The sequence below is a fragment of the Brachyistius frenatus genome, unplaced genomic scaffold, assembly GCF_029030835.1.
Source record: "Brachyistius frenatus isolate BFR_SWC_R1_liver_20210118 unplaced genomic scaffold, ASM2903083v1 Contig_83, whole genome shotgun sequence".
NCBI lineage: Eukaryota > Metazoa > Chordata > Actinopteri > Embiotocidae > Brachyistius > Brachyistius frenatus.
The window spans coordinates 1,296,895-1,321,888 of NW_027210682.1; the positions used below are offsets into that span (position 1 = coordinate 1,296,895).

At 44.6% G+C, this 24,994-nt stretch overlaps 1 protein-coding gene across 3 annotated transcripts in view; it reads left to right on the top strand.

Moving 5' to 3' along the window:
• Positions 1-21,265, top strand: part of fam222aa (family with sequence similarity 222 member Aa) — a 46,751-nt gene extending 25,486 nt beyond the window's left edge. The window contains exons 2-4 of one of the 3 annotated variants that reach the window (XM_069709456.1): positions 1,105-1,247; positions 13,184-13,214; positions 17,800-21,265. In XM_069709456.1, coding sequence (XP_069565557.1) covers positions 1,105-1,247; positions 13,184-13,214; positions 17,800-19,265 — 1,640 coding nt within the window. In that variant the 3' untranslated portion in view covers positions 19,266-21,265. Of the gene's footprint in view, positions 1-1,104; positions 1,269-13,183; positions 13,215-17,799 lie in introns of all 3 variants that reach the window. The other 2 variants (XM_069709457.1, XM_069709458.1) reach the window with 2 other exon arrangements.
• The last annotated feature ends 3,729 nt before the right edge of the window (positions 21,266-24,994 follow it).

Below are 24,994 nucleotides of genomic sequence, written 5' to 3' on the forward strand. Positions count from 1 at the left end.
AACGAACAATATCCGCTGAGTAAACAATAGAGAAGTGAATCTCGATCCTTATCACATAAAAACACTTTCTGGACCTAAAGGGTTTGCTTTAGCTGTTCTCATCTGGCACATAATTCAAGCAGAAGACTTTGTAATCAGTCATCATTGTGCTATGTGACACTGGTATGTTGCTGATGAATGATACCCTCCGTGCTACTCGATTGTTGAGGGTTCTTGGTTATATATATATATGTATATATATATATATATATATATAAAAGAAAACTCACAGCTCCCTCACTATGTCCTGTGTTTCCACTGGGACTGTGATGGGCTTTTTGAGAAGAAAACTAGCAGCAACTGCCTCCCTGTTCCTGAGTGAAGGTGGCTGTGGGGAAAAGGGGGAGTGTAGAGCTGGAGATTTATGGCCTAGAGGGAGATTGATTAGTGCCGTCACTAGCCCTGATGTACGGTTGGCAGTCTCCCCCTCCCAACCCTTCGCATTTTCTCACATACACACACACACACACACATGCAACCATACGGTTCAACACACAGCTACGCACACATCCAGACACCGCTCAGTCCCCCAGGCCTTTCCTGACAGTCCCCCAGAGCTGTTGCATGTTAAGTTGTAGCAGACAGACTGCTGTTTTCTCAGCATTACCATTTTTTTTTTTTTGCTGTCCATAGATAAGGCCATCAATCACCACATACATACTGCCCTGGAAAGAATGTGTCTCAGTGTGCCTGAGTATTGCTACTTTCTGTGTGAGCCTGTGTGTTTGTTTTGAGGATGGTGTCATAGACAGGAGATGTGGTTGAATGGCTGTGTGGATGTGCTGTTTGAAGCTGCAGAGTGACTGGCCTGGGCTGTGCTCTGAACCCATGTCAACTGTGCTGCCCCAGTGCAGGTGTGTGTTTATCATTCAGCACACAGAGCTCAGAGGCAGGCAGCTGTAGGCATACTTTCCCAATTAAATCTTGGGTGAGAAATCTAGCCCATCTTGCCCAGAGCCAGCTTCTGCTGGCTTACCAGACATGGCCATGGAGCTTTGACCTCGCATCATCCTGCTTAACTCACTGCAATGTTCCTTTTTTTTTCTCTCTCTTTTTCTGCTACAGGTTGGCCGCAGAACTCCCCCGGCTGTAGTACTGTGCCCACCTCGCCATGCTGGCCTGTCTGCAGAGGAGGCAAAACCCTCCACCCCAACACCCAGTGTGTGCCAGCAAGACCCTGGAGCCACTGCAAGCCCTTGGACGGAAATGTAAGTGTAGGAGCGATGGAGGTCAGTAGTTCAGCTTGCCGAAAGCTAAGGAATGAGAGAGGCCTGTGCTTGGTCATGGTGAATGATGGAAACAGGTAGTTAACCCTGATTGTGAAGTGAAGGAAAATAGACTTTCCCGTTTCTATTGTCATCCCTCTGCTCCCTCACCACTCTGAGGAATTTTAAACAGTTTCATTCGCTTTGCACTTAGACCTTGGATTGCCGTGTTGTTTAGCTACTCATTGCGAGGGAGGCTGTTTAGCTGTGCTGATTGTGCAGTTGTGGCAACAGGGCTGACCAGACAGTGTTTAACGTGCCTCACTGGCCCTGGGTGACCCTGAGGGTCTGTAAACATTTACAGTGTCTGGCCCTGGTCGTGCCGGTCGCATGTAAAGTGTGACAGCTGCTCTGTTTGCTCCCCGAGCACCGCCCTCTGTCCACTCACAAAATGGTGTAAAGGGACAGAGATGAGCCAGGGTTGAAGACTGCTACAGAGCTGGCAAAACTAGCTCCAACCAGTTTGGGATTAGAGGGAGCTGCAGCAGTCAGGCATCTGGAAGGTGAATTTGTCCCTAACTTTGTTGGAGCTTTGGATAAGCCTTTTTTTTCTGACTAGTGAAAGAAAGGTCTTTCCTTCTTATTGAATGCTCCCAGAGTATTTAGTGGCCTTTGTTTACATGGAGCTACCTCAAGCTGATTAAATGGACTGGTGGATGGGGAGCAGGGGAACACTGAGCAGTTTTTACCTAAGCTTACAGAGTCTTAACAGGAATAGCAGGGTCTCTTCATCAGTGGAATATTGTATCAGGCCTGTAACCCAGTAAAAGTCTTTAAAAGAGAGACTGATTGGAAAGAAATGAAGAGCTTCCCGCATTCTCTCCTCACTGGTCTTAGCTACTTCTCGGTTCAACGTTACACTCCAATCGACTCCTACAGAGGAGAGAAGAGTCACCAACAATAAGCTGACTGTGTGCTTCCTCCGTCCTCAGATCTGAAGTTGTTTTTCCTGGTCTCATAGAGCTGTGCAGGTGTGTGTGAAACAGAGAGGGAACCAGAGAGACCTGTGGGTGCATTTGAAAGGGGCAGCTCTTTAGCTGAGTGGGGTTCAACCATGCTCACTAATGAGGTTTCAGAGAGGTGAAGTGGAAGGGGGGGTGCAAAATAAAATTAGTGAAGCTAAAGATGGAGACGAAGGGAGAGAAATGGAGGTCCTCAACAGTTGTCTTAATCGATTCCCTACTTCCAATTTCGCAGGATTAGCCCACTTCCTCTCAAGGTCCTTTATTGAGGAGCAGCCAGTGGGAGTCAGGACTCGAATCAATAGAGAAAAAGAACAGTCTCCACTCTTCCATTTGCCCTCCCTCTTACTGACCCTCTCTGTCTAACTCTGTCTCTCTGAGTCCCCCCTCTCCTGCTCTTTCTCCACCTGTTAAAACCTTTGATTGAAGGACTACAACAGGGACTGACTTGAGGTTCATAATGAGGATGTTTGAACATAATAGCCTCCTTTCTGTCCTTGGACGGGAGGGGGAAGAAAGTGTTGGATTTCCACCACTGTGCAGCACTTGGCTTCAATAAGGCAATTGTTCGTCCAGGCCCAGAAGGGGTGCAGAAAAGCCGACAGTGGGTCTGGCTGCAGAAGTGGGCACACTCAGGTCACCATGCTGAGCAGGTCCCTGTGACTGATTGGTTGTGCCCCAGTTTGTGCAAAAATGGTAAGGGGCTGTGGGTAAGGTGACCTGGGCTCTCAACAGGAGGCTGAATACAAGAATACACCCCTCAAATAGACAGTGAGAGCACAGGAGGGAGATTACCTGGCAGTGAGGTAGAGGTGAACTGTGTCATTTGCATTTGCTGTCCTTTACACAGACTGTGTGTGTGTGTGTGTGTGTGTGTGTGTGTGTGTGTGTGTGTGTGTGTGTGTGTGTGTGTGTGTGTGTGTGTGTGTGTGTGTGTGTGTGTGTGTGTGTGTGTGTGTGTGTGTGTGTGTGTGTGTGTGTATGAAGGCTGGGGTGGCAGAGCAGTTGGGATGAGAGGGCGAAGAGGGTTTTAGAAAAAGCCCCTGCATGCAGATGCTGAGTGGCTGCACAGTTCATTGATGCGACTCCCATTAAAAATCCCTCATACCCTCAATAAAAAAGGACTTAACTGGCTCTACCATCAGCTGGAAGCGTTCAGATCAGCTCGCCAGACAATCAATTTCCCCCAAGCGCACAGAGCTTAGCAGGAGAAACGGGAGGCGGAGAGCGGGATGTTTCCATTATCACAGCCTGCTCTGTGTCTGTGCTTGGGAGGGTGGGGTGAGGTACTGTAGAGTGGGGAGTGCAGGGGAGAGAAAGGAGGGAGCAGTGGAGGGAGATGGGGAAAGACAGACAAGTGGAGAAGAGAGCAGAAAGGGAGACAGAGAAGCTGGCTTTTCAAAAAGCTATTGACCGCCTGCCCTTAAAAATATCATATTGGATTAGCCTCACAGGGGCAGCCTTTTGATATTTTTTTTCTTTGGCCGTAGAATTAAAAGGAGTGCAGAGCATTACTTGAATTATAAATCATAGGCACTTGCTTTCACTGCGCCCAAATTCCGCGCATATGTGGCTGCACTCTCCAGCGCCAGCCCCTGTCATTTTTAATTAAATCCCCCCTTATGGGTGACATTTGTAGCTTGCCCCCTCCTTCGTCCTCCCTTCCACGTCTCTCTACCACTGCCCTAGATGGAGACATGAAAGGCAGAGACGGCAGTGGAGCCAGGGCCTCTCATCGTGTTGTGCCCCAGAGAGAGGGCACCCTTTCAGACAGATGAGAGAGAAAGGCCCTGCAGGGGGAGAGGGGTGAATGGATGCCACTGACCCTGGCCAGTGGTGACCTCCCTCTCCACCCATCCCTCTCCTTGATCGTCATCCTCCAGTGAGGGCTGAAAGGTCCAGGGAGCTGGGGTGAACGTTAAAGCCCTGCTCCTGGAGGGAAAAGGAGGTGCACCAGTCCGGTGATGAGTAACACTGAGATGGCTGGACAGAAGGGCCAGGAGCCCCCACCGCTACCCTGCCTCCTCCCTGGCCCAGACAGCAATTACTCTGCCACATGTCAGCTCAGGAATAACAGGTCCAGAATCTGTCAATTGACTGCTTGATGGGGATATTTCAGCCTGGCTCTTTTCCAAAATAATATCTTTTCAAATTTCAGCAGGTTTTCATTTGTTTACTCATTACTTAGCAGTTGCATTTGTGCCAGAATGACATTTTATAAGAATGCGATTGTCACACTGGGTGTGCACATTTGCACATTTTATCCAGGCCCACTGTAGGTACTCTCCTGTTTAACCACAGAGCTCACTTACACTCCCATATTTGTCCTGTGATTGGATCAGACTTTAGGCTAAACCTGGGTGTTTCCTTGTCTCTCTAACCCCTGCAGGGCCTTGGTGCTAATCATTAGCACACGCACACACACACACACACACACACACACACACACACACACACACACACACACACACACACACACACACACACACACACACACACACACACACACACACACACACACACACACACACACACACACACACACACACACACACAGTGATTGAGCATACTTTTGTTTGTACTGCATTGATTACTATAACCCAAATGAAAACAAGACCTATCTCACATTGTGATGAATGCTACTGCAGTGAAGTCAAACACATGAAATTGGTTGTATCCACGGTTGAATCCAGTTTAAAATTAACTGTTGTGCAGGTCAGAATTTGTCCCCTAATTTGCCTGGTTGCAGAGACATGTACGCACACATATACAGAAGCACACCTGCAGCCATAAGCCTCTGTGACACCACCCAGGAGGCCCGGGGTGCCAATCAGCCAGGTGTAGATGAAGAATTCCCAGAAGGCCTGATATCCCAGGTTCATGCTATGTCAGGTCTGGTTCAGCCCTCTTCCAGTTTGATCGACAGAGACAACCTGGCCTTGTCACACACAGCCTTAGGACATGACATACAGGTTCACCTGGGGATTGTAGTTTTCCTAATAGCCCTGTGCCTCTGCAGGCAGAGCTGCCAGAGCCATTAGTTTGCTTTGCTTTTAGCTGCTTCTCTTCCTAAGCCGCACCACCATTGAGAGGGAACATGCTCAGGTAATAACCTCCAGCCACCGCTCTTCCACTGTTGTCTGAGGGAGTACGAGACAGTGGAATTAGCTGGCCATATCAAATTGCAGCACGATACTTCAATGACTACTATCCGGGGGGGAAAAAAAGACGGGGAGCATTTTTCTGTGAATATTTAAACGTGATCACCGGCAGCAGCAGAAATAACAACCTTTACCCTGATTGCCTCAGTACCCTCGAGGGTGGGGGGCATAAAGTGGAACTCAGGGGGAAAGGAATGGAGACGGCGAGGGAGAGCAAATCTGCATGCACTTGACCTTTTCCTACTGATTGAACTACCTCATTTCTAACTCCCATTTGGAATTCCACAGAGGGCCCACAGAGACTGTCATTATCCCACAGTCTGCAGCAGGGAAGCAGAGGTCATGAGGTATTTTTCATGGTGAAAGGTGATTGACGGCTATCCATGGCCTTCATACCTCCTGCCGGATGCCTACTTATGCAATTTCATTTTGGGGATTGCTGGGTTTGCATAGCCTCATGGAATATGTCATTCACACTTTCATCACATTGCTAGATTGCGAAATCCAGAGTATTAGAGTTGCAGTTTATTTCAGAGACAACTATGTGATATTGGTCATACTAATCTTACCTCATGCATACCACAGCCTCTTCTGTCGTGTTGGCGTCTCAGTGCTGGCACACAGAGAATCATTTCCGGCTGGTGGCGTCCCACAGAGCCATGCCTTCCCTCTGCCCTCTGCCTTCTGCTGTGAACACGGGGGGCGAAGCAATCTTATTGCCTTGAGAGGTGAGCTTGAGGAAGAGGGGCTCTGCTGTAGTTTTGGTCACAGCAGGACTTGGGTTCAAAAACGGGTTCCTTGTTCCAAAGCCTCCGAGCTGGCATTTGGGCGCCCCAGGTGCAAGGCATCGACACCCTCTGTCTTTGCCTGCCAGTGAGTGGGGGTGGGTTGGAGGATGTGAGCAAGGGTACAGAGTGTCTGCAGTCCCTTGCTGTCCCACAGGAAATGACATGTAGATTGTGTATTCACAGAGCTCACCACCGTTGGACTGTGTGAGAGGCGTTCAGGGGTTGTTGCACGCTCCTGGCAGGATATTTATTATTTCTAAATGGGTCTCATCATGACAAAACTCTAAATAAATATGTAGCTTTGGGCCAACATTTGGACTTGACAAGTTCCATTATGTTTTCCAACATGTCTCGCCTTTAATTGCTCTATTTATGTCTAGCCACTCCATCCAAATCCTCATAAAGGTAGTGCACATCTAATAAATCCAAATTTTTACCAGCCTGTACAGTATATCTGCTAAACAGATAATGTGTATAAGTATACAAAAAAAAAAAGTCCTGTTTGGTGTTTCAGAGAGCATTCAGCAACATTTAATTTGTGGTCACAGTGGTTTCCAACAATTTGCATTTTTGCCTTACATTATTCTCATCTATCATAACTGCATGTGTTTATTGCAATTTTAGCAAATTGATTGAAATTCACAGAAGGTAAATATTGATCAGCACGATGTTTCAAAGGCTCCTTTGTGGTATTTTGGTCTGAACCGGTGCTGAACCTTTAATACCATTCCTGGCTTTGGTTTTTCAATCTACTCTAATAGTGCAGAGGGTTTGGCAGAGAAAGCATGGGAGTGCAAACTGACCACAGCACAATGTAAAAATCATTGCTCCTGCGGGACATTTAACTAGAGTTTATGTGGTTTGCTATTCAGGCTCATTCTCATGAAGGCCATCTTCGCATGCATTGGGTGCATCATCATTCTAAGGTTGGTGAGTCTCACTTGCTGGGCTATAGGTTTAGGATTTTGGTATTGTTGTTTTTTTGGATGACCTGTGGCTACAAGCTCCAACCAATTTCCATTGGTCCTCAAGGCCAACAAATTTCCAACAATCAATTTTCACTAACCCCGGCCATAACCCTAAAGGAAGATCTGCAAACCCCGACCTATACCTGTGAGCTCCCTCATGAAGCATCAAGAGTCTCATCTGTAAAGTGTTTTTTGTCTTTTTGTTGTTGCTAGGCAGTGGAAATGCACATGATGGGTAAAATGAAAGTGAAGATATTTCTTAAGGAAAGGATAAAAAGTGTGTTGGCTCTGACAACCAAAGAGGTGTGACATCCAACTCAAAACATTTCTCAGTGACAGAAACTGGAAACGGATCCACATTTATATCTCACCACAGTCCCGTAGATGGATAAAATAACTATATTAATTAAGAAACATTACAGTTAGTTAAAAATACGACACTGCTTCTGTTTAATTCCTGCCTCAGAAACTCTACTGACATTAAATATTGTTTCATCTCACTGAAAATTTACACATTTGTTTACTCTCCTCTCCTCTCCTCTCCTCTCCTCTCCTCTCCTCTCCTCTCTCTCCTCTCCTCTCCTCTCCTCTCCTCTCCTCTCCTCTCCTCTCCTCTCCTCTCCTCTCCTCTCCTCTCCTCTCCTCTCGTTGGCATGTGTACTGCAGTGGAGTGCCTTGTTGTCTGTGCAGTGTTAAATATTAATTGGGAATCAGTGGAGGACTTGTCTCCTAAATGATAGAACAGAAGGGCCCAGGCTTGCCTCAGGCAGCCTGCAGGCGCCTTTCTTCTTCCATTTACCTGCAGGCCTGCACACCAGCACTTCCTCCGGTCTGACAGGCCTGCCCAGGCGCCTCCAGCCTCCCCTCATCTCCCTCTCTCTCTTTCTTTTTCCCTCCCGCTCCGCTCTCTGCACTGGTTCTTTTTCTTATCTCTCTGTATGTGCTTACAATCCCTACCTCTGGGGTCTTTTACTCCAAACCTGTGTGTGTGTGTGTGTGTGTGTGTGTGTGTGTGTGTGTGTGTGTGTGTGTGTGTGTGTGTGTGTGTGTGTGTGTGTGTGTGTGTGTGTGTGTGTGTGTGTGTGTGTGTGTGTGTGTGTGTGTGTGTGTGTGTGTGTGTGGTTGCTCTGTCCATTTGAGTTTGTGCATGACTGTGAATGCTGCTGGCTCTTGGCTGTACATGTAGCCCTTTGAGAAAATAGTGTCACAGCGTGGCATATTCTCTTAAAGACAGGACAAGAAGGGCCTGACATAAATCTTTCAGGTCAGGATTTTAGCTTGTTGTGTTTTTTCTTGGCCCTGTGTCCTGTGTTGCTCTATGCCTCATCACTGAATGGTGTAATCTCAGTTTCCTCTTCCTGATGTTTCCCCATAACTGGCCTCACAGATTATCTTTCTTTTGTCTGTGAGCCTTGCTTTGTTCCTCTCTATCAGTCCTGTCATCTTGGAGATGTGTACCAGGACAAAACAAATCGACTGCTTCTTTGTTTCATTGGCTAGCTCCAACTTGCGGATGACCCTTCTGGATGGAGTTAATTAAGCTGCAAAGATTTATTTTGGAAATCAAACCTGTCTAACTTGTTGTTGTATTTTCACTCTGTATCCGTTTTCAGCAGAGCACAGCTTTTCACTGAGGGTACACAGTGAAGTGGCAGGGCTGAATGTAAAATGGAAGAACCTCGGGAAAGAGGAGAGGGCAGCAGAGAGGCAGGGATATAAATGGAGGCGAGTAGGAGGTGGGGTTGACTTTGATGCCATAGGAATGAGTTCACAGGCTCATGAGCACAGGCCTAATCGCACATGACAATATCGGCTGGTGTGCCAGTCGCAACGCATAACCACCCCGCTGCATAACCACCCCGCTGCTTGTGCTGACTCGGGGTATTTGCTGATAAAGCTCTGCTTTCTAGACCATACTGTATGCACAATGAGGGTGGCCCAGGCAGGCCTGAGGGCTGGCTCATCACAGACAGCCCACAGATCAGGGGCTAGGTCCCCCATCTATACAGAACCGTGCAATCCACTAAGCCCTTTGGCAGGACTTGATTATTAAACAGAGCAACTTTGTGATGAATATAGTTATTTTTTCCATTTCTATTATGTTGCCTATCCACGCCCATAAGTTATTGCAAGTGGAAAGAGCCTGGTGAAACTTGTGCCTGAAATGAGGTCGTGGCTTTAAGGAGCTCAGTTCAGAGTGTGAAATATTCAGGGTTGATATTTTTATATTCAAACGCCTTTTTTGTTGTTGACTGTCATGGGAACAAACATGGAGCTTGTTCTCTTTGTTTGACCTTTTTGTTTATGAAGTGCAGTGTGTGGTGTGAGGTAAACATGTTGCCCCAGTTTCTATTTGTTTGGTGCACGGGGGTCCTACAAAAGGCCTAACATGGCTGCTGCTGGCCCGCATTCCTTTGTGCCTCAAAGAGGACATAAACTACCCACTGGTGTTGTTTTCCAGACACTCAGGTAGATCATCAGTAATTAACACGTGCAGTGATCTCCTCTGAATTAAAAGGGGATCCTCTGTTTAGTTCTCTTTGATGCATGCAAAGACAAACACAAAAAACGCAACATAAAAGACTGTAAGATGTCTGCCTAAATATGTCTCTCTTTTTGTCATCGTCACAAAGGTTAGTGCTGATAATAATGTTTTAATTCCCAGGCAGTAGGTCTACTCTGGTGCTGCCAGTGGTGTTAATAGGGCAGGAATGCAGGACGAGTGGTTTCCCACGCTGTTAGTTTTCTTCTGCTGGGTGCGTTTGAGATGAGGCTCTGGGCTGGCTAGGCTCTGCTAATGCAGCCAGAGTGCAGACAAATGGAAAGTGACACTTGTGTGTGTAGAATGGTATTTGTGGTGACGCTTTGACTACAGATAATAAAGTGTTCGCCCCGAGGTGATTTCGCCCAGCAAGCACCCCAGATGAAACTCACTTACTCAGAGAGGGAGACAGAGGAGACAGAGAGGGGGATGTAGAGACGGGGAGGTGGATGAGGAGAAGAAGAGGGGGATAAAGAAATGTAAAGAGAGTGAAGAGACAGAAAAGGAGTAAAGCAAGAGTAGAGCAAAGGAATGTAGAGGAGGAAAAGAGATTAAAAAGACAGAATGCAGTAAAAAAAAGATCCAGAGGCATGTAGAGGGAGATTCAACCGTTTGTAATGTCAATGTTTTATGGGTCAGAGGGGCAAACTGTTGTTTGAGAGTGGTGGATTTTAGAGGTCAGAAGACTTACAGAGATTTTTCCTTTTGAAAACTATATCACGTTTATTCACCTGCTTTCTATAAAAAGAAATAAAGATGTTAACAGCTTTTTTAGATTCATAGATTTTGATGATTAATTGTTATTAATATTATTAAAGAGAGAGAGAGAGAGAGAGAGAGAGACTGTGTGTGTGTGTGTGTGTGTGTGTGTGTGTGTGTGTGTGTGTGTGTGTGTGTGTGTGTGTGTGTGTGTGTGTGTGTGTGTGTGTGTGTGTGTGTGTGTGTGTGTGTCAGGCCATGTGTACAGAGGAGTCCTTCAGGATCAATCAGTTCTCAGTAATTTCCCCTACAGCCCATAAAAGCCAGGTCTGTCTGGAAGGAGCATGAGGCTGCCACATCAAACCACCTAATTAATTTTCATAGCTGATTCAGTAACATCTGGCTTTGGAGATAAATTCTAACGAGAAAATGTAAACATGACAGTATCCTGATGGTATAATATTTCACCTTTCTTGGGTAGAAACCCTCTATAATAGACACCTAATTAGTACTCTTGGTAGGACGCATTGTCCAGCATTACATTATTCACATACAGTATGTGAATTTTTAAAAGAATTATAATATTAACAGACAAACACTTAGCGCAGAAAGTGAAAACAGACCTTGTTTTTCTGCTGCTCCTTCCTGCTGTTATCAGTACCCGTGGACCTTATCTCTGTCTCAGTGTACTGTATTAACTGCACACGTGTACTGCTTCACTGCAGGCTAACTAAATGACCTCATGCTGCAGTCTCTGTGAGGAGGAAGCCCAAATTAGGCTCTTGGTTTGGTATTTCTTCCATCTGCTTGTACAGAAAATAGATAGATTATATCTTGGAAGAGATTGGCTTTAATGAAATGAGAGATTAGATTTGAAAGTTTTTTCTAAAATCTATTTTAATGATTAAATCCATTTTTGACATTGTGCCACGTCTGCGTGCCTGTGAAGGATCAGTGTGCAGATTGCTTTAACATTCTCATTATCCTCTTTGCTGTTTGTGAAACATGTTGGCAGGTTAAAAGCTGAATGTGTGATGTGGTATGGCACCCCTGGTTGAAAGATGTGTCCAACTACTGCTTTTATTTACATAGCAATTAATTTGATTGAATGCATACATTATTTATTTCTGATAATTGAAAAATATAACTTTGATGAAATTAGATTTATGTTGCAACATACAGATGTTTCAGTCAAAAAAGTTATATTAAAAATTACAATCAATAACTCGTAAAGAATTTAGAAAAGACAGATTTGGTTGGATAGCACATTTTTGTTTCCACTGTCTTACATTATGCATTTGTTTGATGATTATGATGACACAAGCAGCTGCTGAATTCAGACAGCTCTATCCTCTGAGAAATCATTGCAGTCAGATTTTTATCTTTGCAATTATAGATAGCAAAGGCCCGACAAATAATTGCCTTGATTTTTTTTCTCCCCGTGTTGTTGCACAGAAAATCAACCTTGAGATGAACAGAGGGAGATGAGTGTTCCTAAAAATGGCTTTTCTGATATCAAGCAAGCAGCAGGGTTTCCTTTCCCCTCACGTGCACTTGAATTGATTAGTACTTTGGCTGAGGGCATATTCAACATGTCTGCCCCCCTGCGAGGCTGCTCTACCCTGTTGATCACTGGCTCATACATGTGCTTCCTGTGCTCCTTCTCTCCTCAGGAAGCTCCTGTGGGGCACTGAGGCTTTGATTGACTGGCAGCCGAGTCCACAGGATGCCTCTATTATTATCATCTCTACCTCAGCAGAGGGGCGGGGGTCTATGTCCAGGGGGTCTGGCCGACATCCCCTGCTTTGTGTGCCCGATTGTCAATTAGAGGCAGCGCTCTGCCGGAGACGAGTGGGATTCAGGGTTAATTGCAGAGGACCAAACAGCTGGCTCTATCAGGGCCCATTGTGTTTGCAGCAGTTGTCACGGCAATTGAGGCCTGGCTGTAATCGCTGACTAATCAGCCCTGTGCCAGATGACACCTCCATTAGCACAAGGCAGGTATTGTTCAGGATGCGAAGCTGCCTCTGGCTTCCCCGTGCCTGCTCATCCTTTTACAGCAGGCTAACAGGGGTGGGGAGAGGACGTCATAGACCCTGATCCTATCTGCTAAGAGCTGAACAATAGCTACAGGTCAAGGGTTCCCTCAAGGAACAGTGCTGTTCAATCTGCCCTTTCTCTGCATGTCAAACTTTTTCCAAGCCTAAGGGATTCTGATGTGAAGGATTTGAACACCATTTTAACCATGAATTATTAATTTGAATAAATTAATTACAGCGAGGTTAAGGGCAAACTGTCCATTAGTGGTGGAATGTGCTATAAGAGTGTGGAAGAGGGGGCATCCTGCTGGCCCGGTGGTCTAAAACACCTTGTTATGGAAGAAGCCATTATTTAGGATTCTTTGTAGCATGAAATTTCCAAAAACAAAAAGAGACCCAGCCCACATGGCTGCATGTAGGCTGCAAGGACACATGATGAGTGCAGTGAAAACTCACCCATTTAACAGGGACTATCTTTCTCAGGGGAAATGGCTCTCAGTGAGTGCTGTGGATGCTGAACGGAAACTGACCCCGTTTTCTCTCCTCTTTCCGGTAATCTCGGCTCATGTTGTTTGCCCTAAGCTCATCGCAGACTGCTCTGTTTGCTTGGCCAAAGTTAAATGTGTGTTACACACTCGTTTCTGTAAAACCTTAATTGCAGTTCAACCAAATGGTTCTCTCCCTTCATCTAAACAAGCACTCTTCTTCCCTCCTCACCAGGGCACATGGTCAGGGGGGATCAAAGCGTGTGGTAAGTAGGGATACCGGATTGCAGGAGTGAGTGAGAAAACGCTGAGGGTTTTTTGATATGTTGAAGCATTTTCTCCACTAATAAGAAGAAACTTCTCCAACCTGCTCATAATTTTAGAACACTTGGAGCACTAATAAATGTGAGCAAGGGCAATTCAGGCAGTTCTCGTAGACTTTTCCCTCTGCTTATTCATTTAAACCTCTAATTAAAATGCAAAGCATTCTCATGGTCCTCTGGATTTGGTGCTGTACTCTTGCACAGCCCCTGACTCCCTATCTCCTTTCCTTTTTTTCTCTACTCCCCTGTTACCCCCCCCCCTCCCTTTTCCACCTCACCTAACTCCCTTCTCTCATACTGTCTCTGTCTGCCTTTGCTTCTTGTGATCAACACAATTTGACCTCTCACTTGGAAGAAGTGCACAGAATTTAATGGATTTTTTTACAGTCTAATCTAACCAGTTCCCTCTTTATTGCTGTTTTGTACCCAGTGGACCTCATCTTTACCAGGCCTCCCCCCCTCCACCGCCTCTTCCACCCTCACACCAAGAAAATTAGTTCATCAGAATTCAAAATGTACTGCTAGCTAATTAAAGGAGTGTTAATTGAGTGTTCAGAATTGGGTACCCCCTTCACCAAATGCACACAGAAATACACACGCACACACACGCACGCACACACAAGCACACATGCAATCACAGTGACAGCACCGGGTACACCAAGGACGTTACGCTTGGGGAGTTTCATGCCAATCAAAAATGGAGAGAAAGGAGAGTGCCCATCCTCCAAGTGAAATGGGATTTCTAGATCATATCATGGCCTATTGCAGCTCAGTCCGGCTCTGTGCTGCCATGTTATCCAATCCCTGCCTTGCTATCTCTGTCTGACCGCTGGAGAGTGTAACACTGCACAGATAGCCTCTCTCACCGCGTGCATCGTGCTAATGAGGGGTGGCATTTAGAGATGTGCTGCTCTGACACATGGGCATTGTGTGCCAGGCACTGGGTGATTAAGGACGAAGGTCAGCCCATTAATTGCCTCCCTGCCATCTCGGCTCCCTGGCGCGTGATCTCTCAGAACTAATGCATGTGTTTGCCTGAGCTTTTATCTAATCTCTGATGCAGTTCAATCATATGCTTGGTTTGTTTACATTTCTTTCAAGTTTTTTCTTACTTATTGTAAAAGCAGAGCTAGGCCAGGTTTCCCCGTTCATTTACTATAAGCTGTTTCATGTACTTGTGAGTGCACATAGCATCCTGCTCTGAGGAAGGGAAAAAGCATATTCTTCTATCCCCAGGGGAAATAATTAATCCTTACAAGGCTGTCGCATGTTGAAATGAAGCGAGTGTGAAGCATTTAGCCCAGGAGGCATTGCAGGCTGTCGCCCGCACAGGCACCTGTTGTTGTCCCTGCCCTACATTTCATGAGAGAGCGCTGAGCAGAGGATAACAACATGCTCCACTGATGGCAAATGAGACACACAACTGCAGATGCAGGTTTGTTTGTGTGTGTGTGCGCACGTCTTCACTTTTTTTCCCCTCTGTTTTCATGCATTATGTTTGCATGCACGACCACGCTAAAGAGTGTGCACAGGTGCAGGAAACCCCCTACCTTATGAGGAGGTGAGGGCTCACACAAAGGAGGCAGTGCTGGCTGCCTCAGAGGGTGTTTATCAACCAGCACCATCTGTACGCTGCTGCTCATAGCTATGATCTACTGCACCCTAAACCAATAAGTCACAGAGCGCCAGCCTAAAAAGACACTCTCTCCTTTAACCTCCATGTCCTCACTTATAGACTTACTGCTCTGGAGGAAAGAGATGTGGAGACCCTGCACATCAAACACACAGCGTGCATAGTGACGTGTTTGTGAGTGAAATATGCTCTGGTTTGTGGCCATGCTTACTGTAATCAACTTTGCTATAAAATTTATACCATGGAACTTTTTAAAGAGGAAGCTGGAATCAGAAGCATCCAGATGCTCATTTGCCTCCTCCTCCTCCTCTTCTTCCTTTATGCCTGTGGGTTCTAATAACCGGAAGCCTTTGTGGAGCTGGGATGGGTTTTGTAGGCCTGAAAGGCCTCTAATCCCTGTGGCCTGTGAAGTGTGAAACCCTTTGATGCCAGGTTGGTGTGCCAAAGGCTCTGCCTATTGACAAACAAGGGCCAAGCTGGGAAAAGATGGAGGGAGAGGGCTTTCTCCTCTCTCTCAGAAGAAATGCCGGCTCAGGCATGGAAAATATGGGCTCAGTCAGTGAGAAGGAATAGAATTAGCCACCCTTTAATGAATTTCCTGGCTGTTTTTATAGTTCTTTTCCTCATGTGGCAGTAATTAGGTGAAATGATGGGCATATTGCAGCTGGGGGGCTTGTAGGGGCGGCAGGGCACAGGCCCTTGATATGCCTGAAAGCCAAGTATCTTTCCTCATTTAGACCATGTGATGATCAAAGATGTTTTTTTTTTTGCCCTCATGTAAAGAAGATCAGAAAAATGCTGCCATTCCATTTGCATGTGGACCAGCAATATCCTTTGAAATGAGCATGTTTTTCTCTTCTGAGCAAATGAAATAAGTCTTCTGTCAGTTTTGCACTGCAAGTCAGAACATCAAAGCAAATGGCACTGCTGTCACCAGGGAAGCAGGGTTTGCCTCTGTAAGGTTGGTTAGATCTTAGATAGGCTGGCCTGGTGCACTCAGACCAGCCCATTAGGATGGCACCCTAACTAATTAAGTCATTAATGTCAACATATTTTTACAAATTTAAATTCCAATATGAAGTGTAGTGTTTATGATTTAGAAAACATGTTGACTGTCTGATGAAGCAACCTGACTGGAGTAGGTCTGGTTCTAAATTTGGCTTAGGATATCCACAGTCTCTCTTCTCTACTGTTAAATTCCCAATTTATTTCTTTTATGATATGGATCTTGTAGATTTAATCATTTTCACAGTTGGAAACCCGTAGGGTTGTTGAAATGAACTCCCCATGCTATCTGTAATGGGAGCAAAGAAATGAGAATTGTGACTACTTGGCTGTGGAGTCTCTTTAAAATGATTTTGCAATCGAAAAGGAAATGGAGTGAGTCCTAGTCACAGCCTGCACCCTGCAGACTCCTGAGGTCGCCAGGACATTTGCTGACGGCTCGGTTATGGCAGTTAATTTTTGTGCGTTTTGTTAGCTTTTGCATAAAAATGTCATTTTTGAAGGGGTTGCAAGTCATTTGTGGCAGCTGATATATTGCTTGTAAATTGAGTTCTTTTCTCAGCCCCCCACCCTTTTTGTTGCACTGAGCTAAGTAGCCATGAAATTGCCTGAATAATGTCGTTTAAATCCAATCTCACCGCGGCCCCTCACCTCCATGCCCAGCCCCCAAACAATGACACATGGTGGGGTTTTTAGAAATTGCATTTTTCCTGTTTGCCACCTCAATTCACAATGGGCAAGCCTTGGTTCATTGAGTGAGGGCCATTGCTAGTCTCACTCACCACCTTCACTGGTGAATTGAATTTTGGAATTGGAGTGGTTTCATGTGTTGATCACATGTATTTGTCTTTTTTGTTTTTTTTGTTTCATCATGTATAATTTTGTATTTTTAAAATGAATACATGTAATAACAATCTGCATTACATGCACACAAAGGCCAACCTTTCGCAACAGTGCTCATCATTTAAATATTTCATAATCACACAAGTATAAACCTCTAGTATAATCATGTATTTTTCTCTCTTTTAAAAGCTTTTCCTGACATATTCATTGCAAAGCCAAGTTTCCAGTTTTATCCTTGACCAAGTTTGCAAATAGCAGCAGTGGAGCATTCTTGACTTGACTCCGTTCTGATATAGTTCACCTTAACCAGGCTAGTAATTCCCCATGGATGTTTAATTGGTTTTTGCGAGGGCCTCTCCATGTACTCCTGGACTGAATAAATGTAGAAATTCTGTGGCCAAGGGTAAGACCCAGTAAGTGATACCACTTATAAATCTCAAATGTGCCACTGCAATTAAACAAGCTTTTATCCCCTCCCCTTCATCCCTCCCTGCCTGGTATTCAAGGCTAACCCAATTCAATGCTAAAGAGAGTCCGAATTAATTTCACAATGCACTGATTTAACAGCGCCTAAGGTACCAGGCTTTGACAGAATGAGTTTTTAAAAGGATCCATTTGTCTAGGGATGAACTTCCACAGGAGGGTGTGAAAATTAGATGGAAAGAAAGCTCAAATGGAGGAGTGGAGTGATGGGCCACAAATGAATACCAGTCCTCATTTACAATTTTCAAACTCTACTTGACTGTTTCTGAAGTGTGTCTTCTGTTTTTATCTGGGTTCATTCACCTGCTATCGTGTAACGCTGACATCTCTGTCTGCTTTTGATGTACTCAGTGCAGCTGCCAGATTTGACTATTGCAGCAGAATTGTAGTTATTTCAGTTGATTGATTGATCTGGCTTTTTGACTGCCATTGCTGTCAGCTTCTTTGATACTTCTGGATTTAAACCCCGGGTCTGCTGCTCTGTTCTTCTACATGAAGCCATCTATATTTATTTTGTCTCATTTCTTTATTTCACTCACACTTTTCATTCTAATTGTGTTGCAGGTGAACTGGTGGTGCCCACACATTCCCCACGCTACCCCACTGCGGCAGAACTTGATGCCTACGCTCAGAAGACGGCCAATAGTCCGCTGTCCATCAAGATCTTTCCCACCAACATCAGGGTTCCCCAGCACAAGCACCTTAACAGGACTGTGAATGGATATGACACCACAGGGCAACGCTATAGTCCCTACCCACATCTCCACACAGGGGGCTACCAGGGTCTCCTCGCCATTATCAAGGCCTCTTCCTCATCGTCATCATCGTCAACATCCACCTTCGTCCCTTCAAAAGGTGTTCTCAAGAACTCAGAAGGCAGACGGACTAAGCTCTCTCCAGCCCACATAGCTGTTGCCCCATACCCGCCCCCTAGTAATAGCACTTTAGCCAGTGGCCACGGCCAAATGGTATACCACACTGGGCCCTCGAAGCCTCCAGAAGGCCCCGGACTGTCAGTTCCCCCAAATGTCACTGTAGCTGGCTCAGTGATTCCTGTAACAGGGGGCCGAGGCCTGGCCCTGCCCGCACAGTCCAATCTCCCCTCCATCCAGAGCATCATCTATCAGATCAACCAGCATTGCCAGGCCCAGGCTCTGCAGCAGGTGTGTCAAGGTGCTGCCACAGCTCCGTCGAATTCCAGCCCCTCCAATCAGGGCACAGCTGTTATGGGGGTCTCTTCTAGCTCCTCAGGTGGAGGCTACGTGGTAGGAATGGGTCCCCAAGCTAACATGGTATACACAGGGCCTGGGCTGCCGGCTCAAAATGCAGAGGCGATGAAGACTGGCTTGTACACAGACAGTATGGACTATATTCTTTGGCAGAAGCAGCAACAGCAGCAACAACAGCAGCAGCAGCAACACCAACAGGCTGTGCTACGCATGTATAGTGGAGGCAGCGGAGGAGGAGGCGCCATCAGCAAATCCCCCGAAACTTGTGTTCCAGGCGGAGGAATTATGGCGGCCCAAGTGTCATCCTGTTCTTCTAGACCTTACCACCTAACAGCGAGTGCCAGTGGAGGAGGCGGGCTGGACAAGGTCAACTCTTCCCCTTTGAACTGCGTCGGTATGCATGGAAATTTCTCAGTGGGTCAATACTTTGCACCGCCGTGGAACAGTGTGCTGGTGACACCTGACAGTGACTGCTACAACCCCCAGGAGCTTTTGGGCACCTCAACAGGAGGGCCAGCCACGGGGCACAGAGAGATGGGCTACCCTCACCACTACCACCACCATCATCATCACCACCCTGCTATAGACAGTGGGGGAGGTTTGTGCTGCAGCCTGCCCAGCAAGAGCTTGTGCAACACCTCGGTGCTGAGCAGCAGCTTGCAGTCTCTGGAGTACCTGATCAACGACATCCACCCACCCTGCATCAAGGAGCAGATGCTTGGCAAAGGCTACGAGACTGTGTCTGTGCCACGTCTGTTAGACCACCAGCATGCACACATCCGCCTCCCTGTTTACAGATAGAGGGGGAAAGTAGTGGAGGAAAAGAATCACGAGTTGTGAATTTGTGAAGAAAATCAAAGAACAGAGATGTTTTTGGGGTACAGAGTTGTTGCGAGTGCCACTGCTTTAACTAGTGTGGGAGCTTAGAGAAGAGCAGTTGTTGTGCTGTGTGACCCTGGGTTTGGTGGTTTCAAGGCAGGCTGTGGGAATCCCAAATTCAAAAGGTGGTGTTGATTGCCAGTGGGAAAGAAAAGGGATTTCAAGATTCTCCAGATGTTCCATTGTGTGGTTTGCCAATAGGATTTTTGGATTGATTTATTTTTTTCTTATGTTTCTTTTGTTATTTTATTTGCCTGTACTTGTTTTCTGAAGAGAATCATAGCTTGACATGAAGTGCATACGCCACTCTTATCCCCTTCCAAATACTAAGGATGAAGCTACTATGTAGGTTGTCACTGAAATGGTCTTAAAGGGCCAAAGTTTAGGGCTGCTCTCAAAATCCAAAATTCTATAACAGTAAGCACGTACTCATACAAAAATGTGCTGACAAATGAGAAGAATAAGATTATAGGCAGTACTCGGGTGTTATGTACAAGGATCATTAGGTTGAATTAAAAGGATAGTACAATATTAGTTATTGTTGCTGTTATAATTGATACATAAATTGCACTGCTTGAATTTTGTTAACTTTGAAGTTTGGAATTGGGTAGTTTGGATATGATATATTTAAGAAACTTGAAAAACTTGAACCTATTTTTTGTTGTTTGATATATTTGTAGGTATATTATATGTATTGGCTGCTACGGGGAAAAATGTCTCAAATGCTATTTTATTATTTTTCCAATTTTGTTTTTCTGATTTAATAATTCCTCCTCAAGTTGATTTGCAGTCTTTTATGTCCTGGTGTGAGGCATAGATGCTGCTAAGGTTCTGTAAGAACCTGTTCGGAGAGCTCTTTTTTTTCTTTTTCTTTTTTTTTTCCTTACCAACACTGGAATCTACAATAAATCTTGAAATACTTATTTAAAAAGAAAATGTTGCAAAAAAAATACCAGAAAAAGAAATGTTACAATGAAGAATGTGATTGGGAGGTTATCTACATAACCTTACATGTATGTTAATGCGTGTATGTGGCTGAGTGCATGCGCGTGTGTGCATCTTAGTTTGTGTTCTTCAAAATCCTCAGACTTTTTTTTTTTATTGTGTCATTACAAGATTTCTACCACCATGACTGAAAGACTCACCAGTCCCATAAACATTATACCTGAGAAATGAACAGCAAATCTTGCTCCCTTTTATTAGAGGGTTCAGATTTTCTGTGGAGGTAGAGTATAGATCAAGTTCTCGCGTGACTCCTACAGCACTACAGCCTCTTCATCTGTCAGGTGTTATCATAATGACAGAAAGTGGTGAAACAAATGGAGATCGTATTTTTGGGGTACTATTCACCCCTAATCCTGCAAACAAAAAACAAAATGAAAACAATCATGCCCTGTCCCACTGGCGTCAGATGAAATGAGACTAAGCTAACTGCTTTTCCTTGTCCATTTCAGCCCCTGGTTGGGGTGCATTTAGCTTGGGCCAGTCTTAACTTGATGATTCAGAGCAGTGAAATATTTATTATGACTGTGAGATTCACTTGAATGTACTGCACTTAAATTACTGCGATGTTTTATTGCCTTGTGGGACTCAAGTGAAAGAGAAAAATTGGATCAGTGAAGCAGTCCTCTGGTCTTAAATTAGCATTTCTTTTGTCAGTCAAATTTCAGTGGTAAATTGAATTTATTAACTGGAGAAAGGGAGAGAGAGAGAGAGAAAACCAGAGCTTTGTTGTGGGGAAATACTGGCATCAGTCTAGATTTATGAAGTGCAATTATTATGACTGTATTAACATTTTTTCTCTGAGCTTACACCAAAAAATGTAAACTACAGTTGTCAATACATTCCCAATGTACCACATCCCGAATCCTTATCCATTTTCTTTTGTTTTGAGGTGTAAAATAAATTTCTTTAAGAATATATTCAGAAGCCACATCTTGGCTTTGAAGTCTGTGATTATTTTTTAACATACTGTATGTCCTCTGGAAGTTAGTGGGAAGTTGGGCTGTTGTTCCTGCAGCTTTGTGAGATCCAGAGTGGAGCATGATGTGCGATGTAGACCCTATACCGTATTGCAGCTATATAACCTCTGCCATTCAGAAAACCTAGTATGTTTAATTGACCATCTTTTAAATGTTTACACTTTGCCCTTCCAAAGATTAAGGACAGACGACACTGGCGGAAAAAGAGCACCATGAATAATGGAAATGTATTGGATTCAAAAAGCAGGAATTTGTTTTTCTTTGATCATTTGCACTCCACAATAACAGATCTTTTTTCCCTTAAGATAACCCTTGCTTTATCTTAACTATGAGCCTTAAATTTTGAGCTAATGGTATCTGTAGACATGCCACTGTCTTTGAAGGCTGGTAGAGATTTCCGTCTAAAGAATACCAAGCCCCTTGGCTTAAATTTGCACAGTAAGCCTCCTTAACATTCCAGTGAAAATTTTTCATGTTGTTTCAACAGCTTAATGCCCCAGCCACAGTCTGATTCCAGCATATTTTCTGTCTTGTAGAAATATTTTGACAGATTTACAGATACATCCCATCCCTAAATCCCTTCCGTTTGGCTTCTGCACACAAGCATTAAACCCTGTCACATGATGTTGAAGTGAAGAGGAGACACTTGAGGCAGTGGAGTTTCTGGTGTCTGGCCTTTCCCACCAGTGGAGGTCTGAGACACCAGGCCTCTCTGCTAATGGGAATATTGGGTGACGTCTGGCTACTGGACACTGCCAGTGGAGAGTATTCATTCAGTCAAAGGGTTGAAATCAAACCCTTTTCAAATAGCAAGGGATTTCCTGTTAGGTAGTGAGAGGAATCTGGCCATTATGAGCCAAGTTCAACTGAAAAAAAACCCACAAAAAAATCCCACACAAAATATTTTCTATTTAGCTTAAATGCTGATTTAAATCAGTTATGCTACACATAAGGTGCTTCATCATATTTGGGGCCACTTTTTCTAATGTACAGGCTCCACACGGTCTGTCCCCTGGTCCTTTACACGCATTAATGAGCTCCTATTGATGGGAAGCATCTTAGCCCCACGACTCTGGTCCATTCCACTATTCCTGATTTGGACAATGGACGCTTAGCCCATATTAGGATAATAGAATTAAATTTCAAATAGATTTATGCCTGAGCTGATCCAGCCACAGCTCACTCAGCTGCAGAAGCAGAGTGGCATATGGCATGTCATTATCTAAGCCCAAACTCCCCCTGTCCAGGGCCAACAGGGTTCAGCAGTGCTTAAACAAACTGAAGGTTAGGACTGGCTGGCTGGCGTTGAAGGGGAGGACAGCAGGGTTTTGGGGGGGGGGTTTGCTAAATCACAGCCTCCACAGCGTCTCAGAGGGCCTCGGCACCGCACCATGGCGCCTGGGCTCAGAGGCCTGCTTTAAAAGCTGGGCTGTGTTTGATCGAGAGGATTTGTTTTCTGTTGGATTATACATGGTTGCTCCCTGCCTGGCTGAGGGGCCCGGTGCAATGTGACAGATCTCAGCAAAAAAATAAAATAAATTAAAAAAGAGAGAGAAAGATACAGAGAAGGATTTTTGGGGTCAGAGAAGAATCAGTAATTAGGATAATTGCCATGTTCCTGGTGCAGTTTTCAGCCTCCCCTCTTCCCCTCACATTCAGATTCAAGCTCTGAAGAAATCACCTTACTGTGAAAGACTTATTGTGCCTCAATTTACTAAATCCTAGTAAGTGAAATCTGCATTTGTAATAAACTTTTAATACTTAAAAAAAGAATTTAAGGTCGGCTGCCCAGGAAATGATAAATGACACCAACAGCACCATCTGAATGAGGACGTTTAGATCTATAACTTATGTGCGCGGCTACAGACCGCTATTGACTGTTAACACCTTCTCAAGGACAATGAGACGCTCACAAGGATGGCCTGAGGGCAAAGTGGAGAGGAATTGACTTATGCTTGATTGTAAAAATCCCTTTGTAAATCCCAATAAGTCCATGAAGACCTTTACCCAGTGTAAAGGTCTAGTCGCATATTATGCACCTTAAATAGTGCTGAGAAGGAAGGAGAGCGGACAGGCCGTACAAAGCAACAGGGGGGGTAGAAAAAAATAAGGCAGCTGCTCACTCTGTAGAGTCTTGGCGCTGCTTCTCTAACCTATACAAATTACTGGGGGAGGCGTCCCCTCCACAACGCTTTGGTCAACCTCAGTCATGTCCCCTGGCTGCCCTTCGGCCCTTGGGGCTCTCATCTCAGAGTTCTTCCCAGCATCCCTCCTTAACATCTAAGAGAAGATAAAGAAGGCCAATCTTTGCCATTTGGCTCCTACCTAGCAAGAAAATACTTTAATCAATAATTCAGGTGGTCCTGAGGAGGGTTGTATATTAACCCACCAGTGTTATAGCTGTATTGCACAATTTTATGAATAGATTTGCAGTTTTGCCACATAGTTAGAGCACATTGCTGTCTCTTTTGTGCTGTTGGATGAAACTGGATGGGTCACATGTGAATTTACATTTTGTTTTTAGGCTACAAGGTAAAAAAAAATCAGCACAGATGACAAAATACATCAGGATCTTTCCCCAAAGGCACAGCCCCAGAGCCCTTTTTTAAAAGGCGCAGCTGGGCGTAATTCCAGGAGCTTACAGCGTTTTTCTCAGCGTCACAACTATGTATGTTCAGCTGAAAAAGCTTATGGCCTCCAAATATTCATCTAGTTTATGGGTATATTGCTGTATCCAATCTAAACTCAAAAGTCTGGGGATTTTGCTTTTTTTCTTCCTGATTCCTTTTACTGTTTGTGAGGCTCTCTGAGTGTTCCTATGGACAAACAGGGCTGTTTTTCCCGAATGATCTCAAATGCACCAATGCTGCCAAAGTCTGAGGGTGCTGCAACCTTGAGAAAATAATATATATGGAAATGGGAAATCTATAAAGCATCTCTCTTATTGTTCTCCCTGCAGTGTTGTATTTATGTTTAAAAATGATTTTGTCTCCTCAGGATGAAAAAAATGTAACGAATACCTTGCTTTTTTTGGAAAATGATAATATATAAGTCGTAGATTTCGAAATAAGAAGTCTGAATATTAAAAAAAAAAGCTGTAAAATCCTTTAGTCGTGGGGTTTTCAACTTTTGAATGTGCCTACAGCCAAGCATCCCAGTGATTGCTTACCCTCTCCAGTTCTGCAATCTATCCCCAATCTCCCCCAACCATCATCAATTTGCTGAAACTGCCACTGTCCTTCCTCCATCCCAATGATCACAGTAGATATTTTGTCTGGTCCCTGCTTTTGTCAATCTCAGGACTGAAATTTCTTTATTTTAATGTAGATGGTTGGTTTTCATTTGACTTCTCCTCTCTTATGTATTATTGTTTGACATAAGTAAATAAAGCAGATGACTTCTATACCTGTCCTGTTGCTATACTCCACAGTAGATCCCTTTCTTTCTTTCTTTCTTTCTTTCTTTCTTTCTTTCTTTCTTTCTTTCTTTCTTTCTTTCTTTCTTTCTTTCTTTCTTTCTTTCTTTCTTTCTTTCTTTCTTTCTTTCTTTCGCTCTTTCTTTCTTTCGCTCTTTCTTTCTCTGACTGTCTATAAATATCATCTTAAACAATTTTTAAGACTCTGGGGTAGATCTTCCCGTAATGACGGTAAGCATATTAGTCTTAGGATT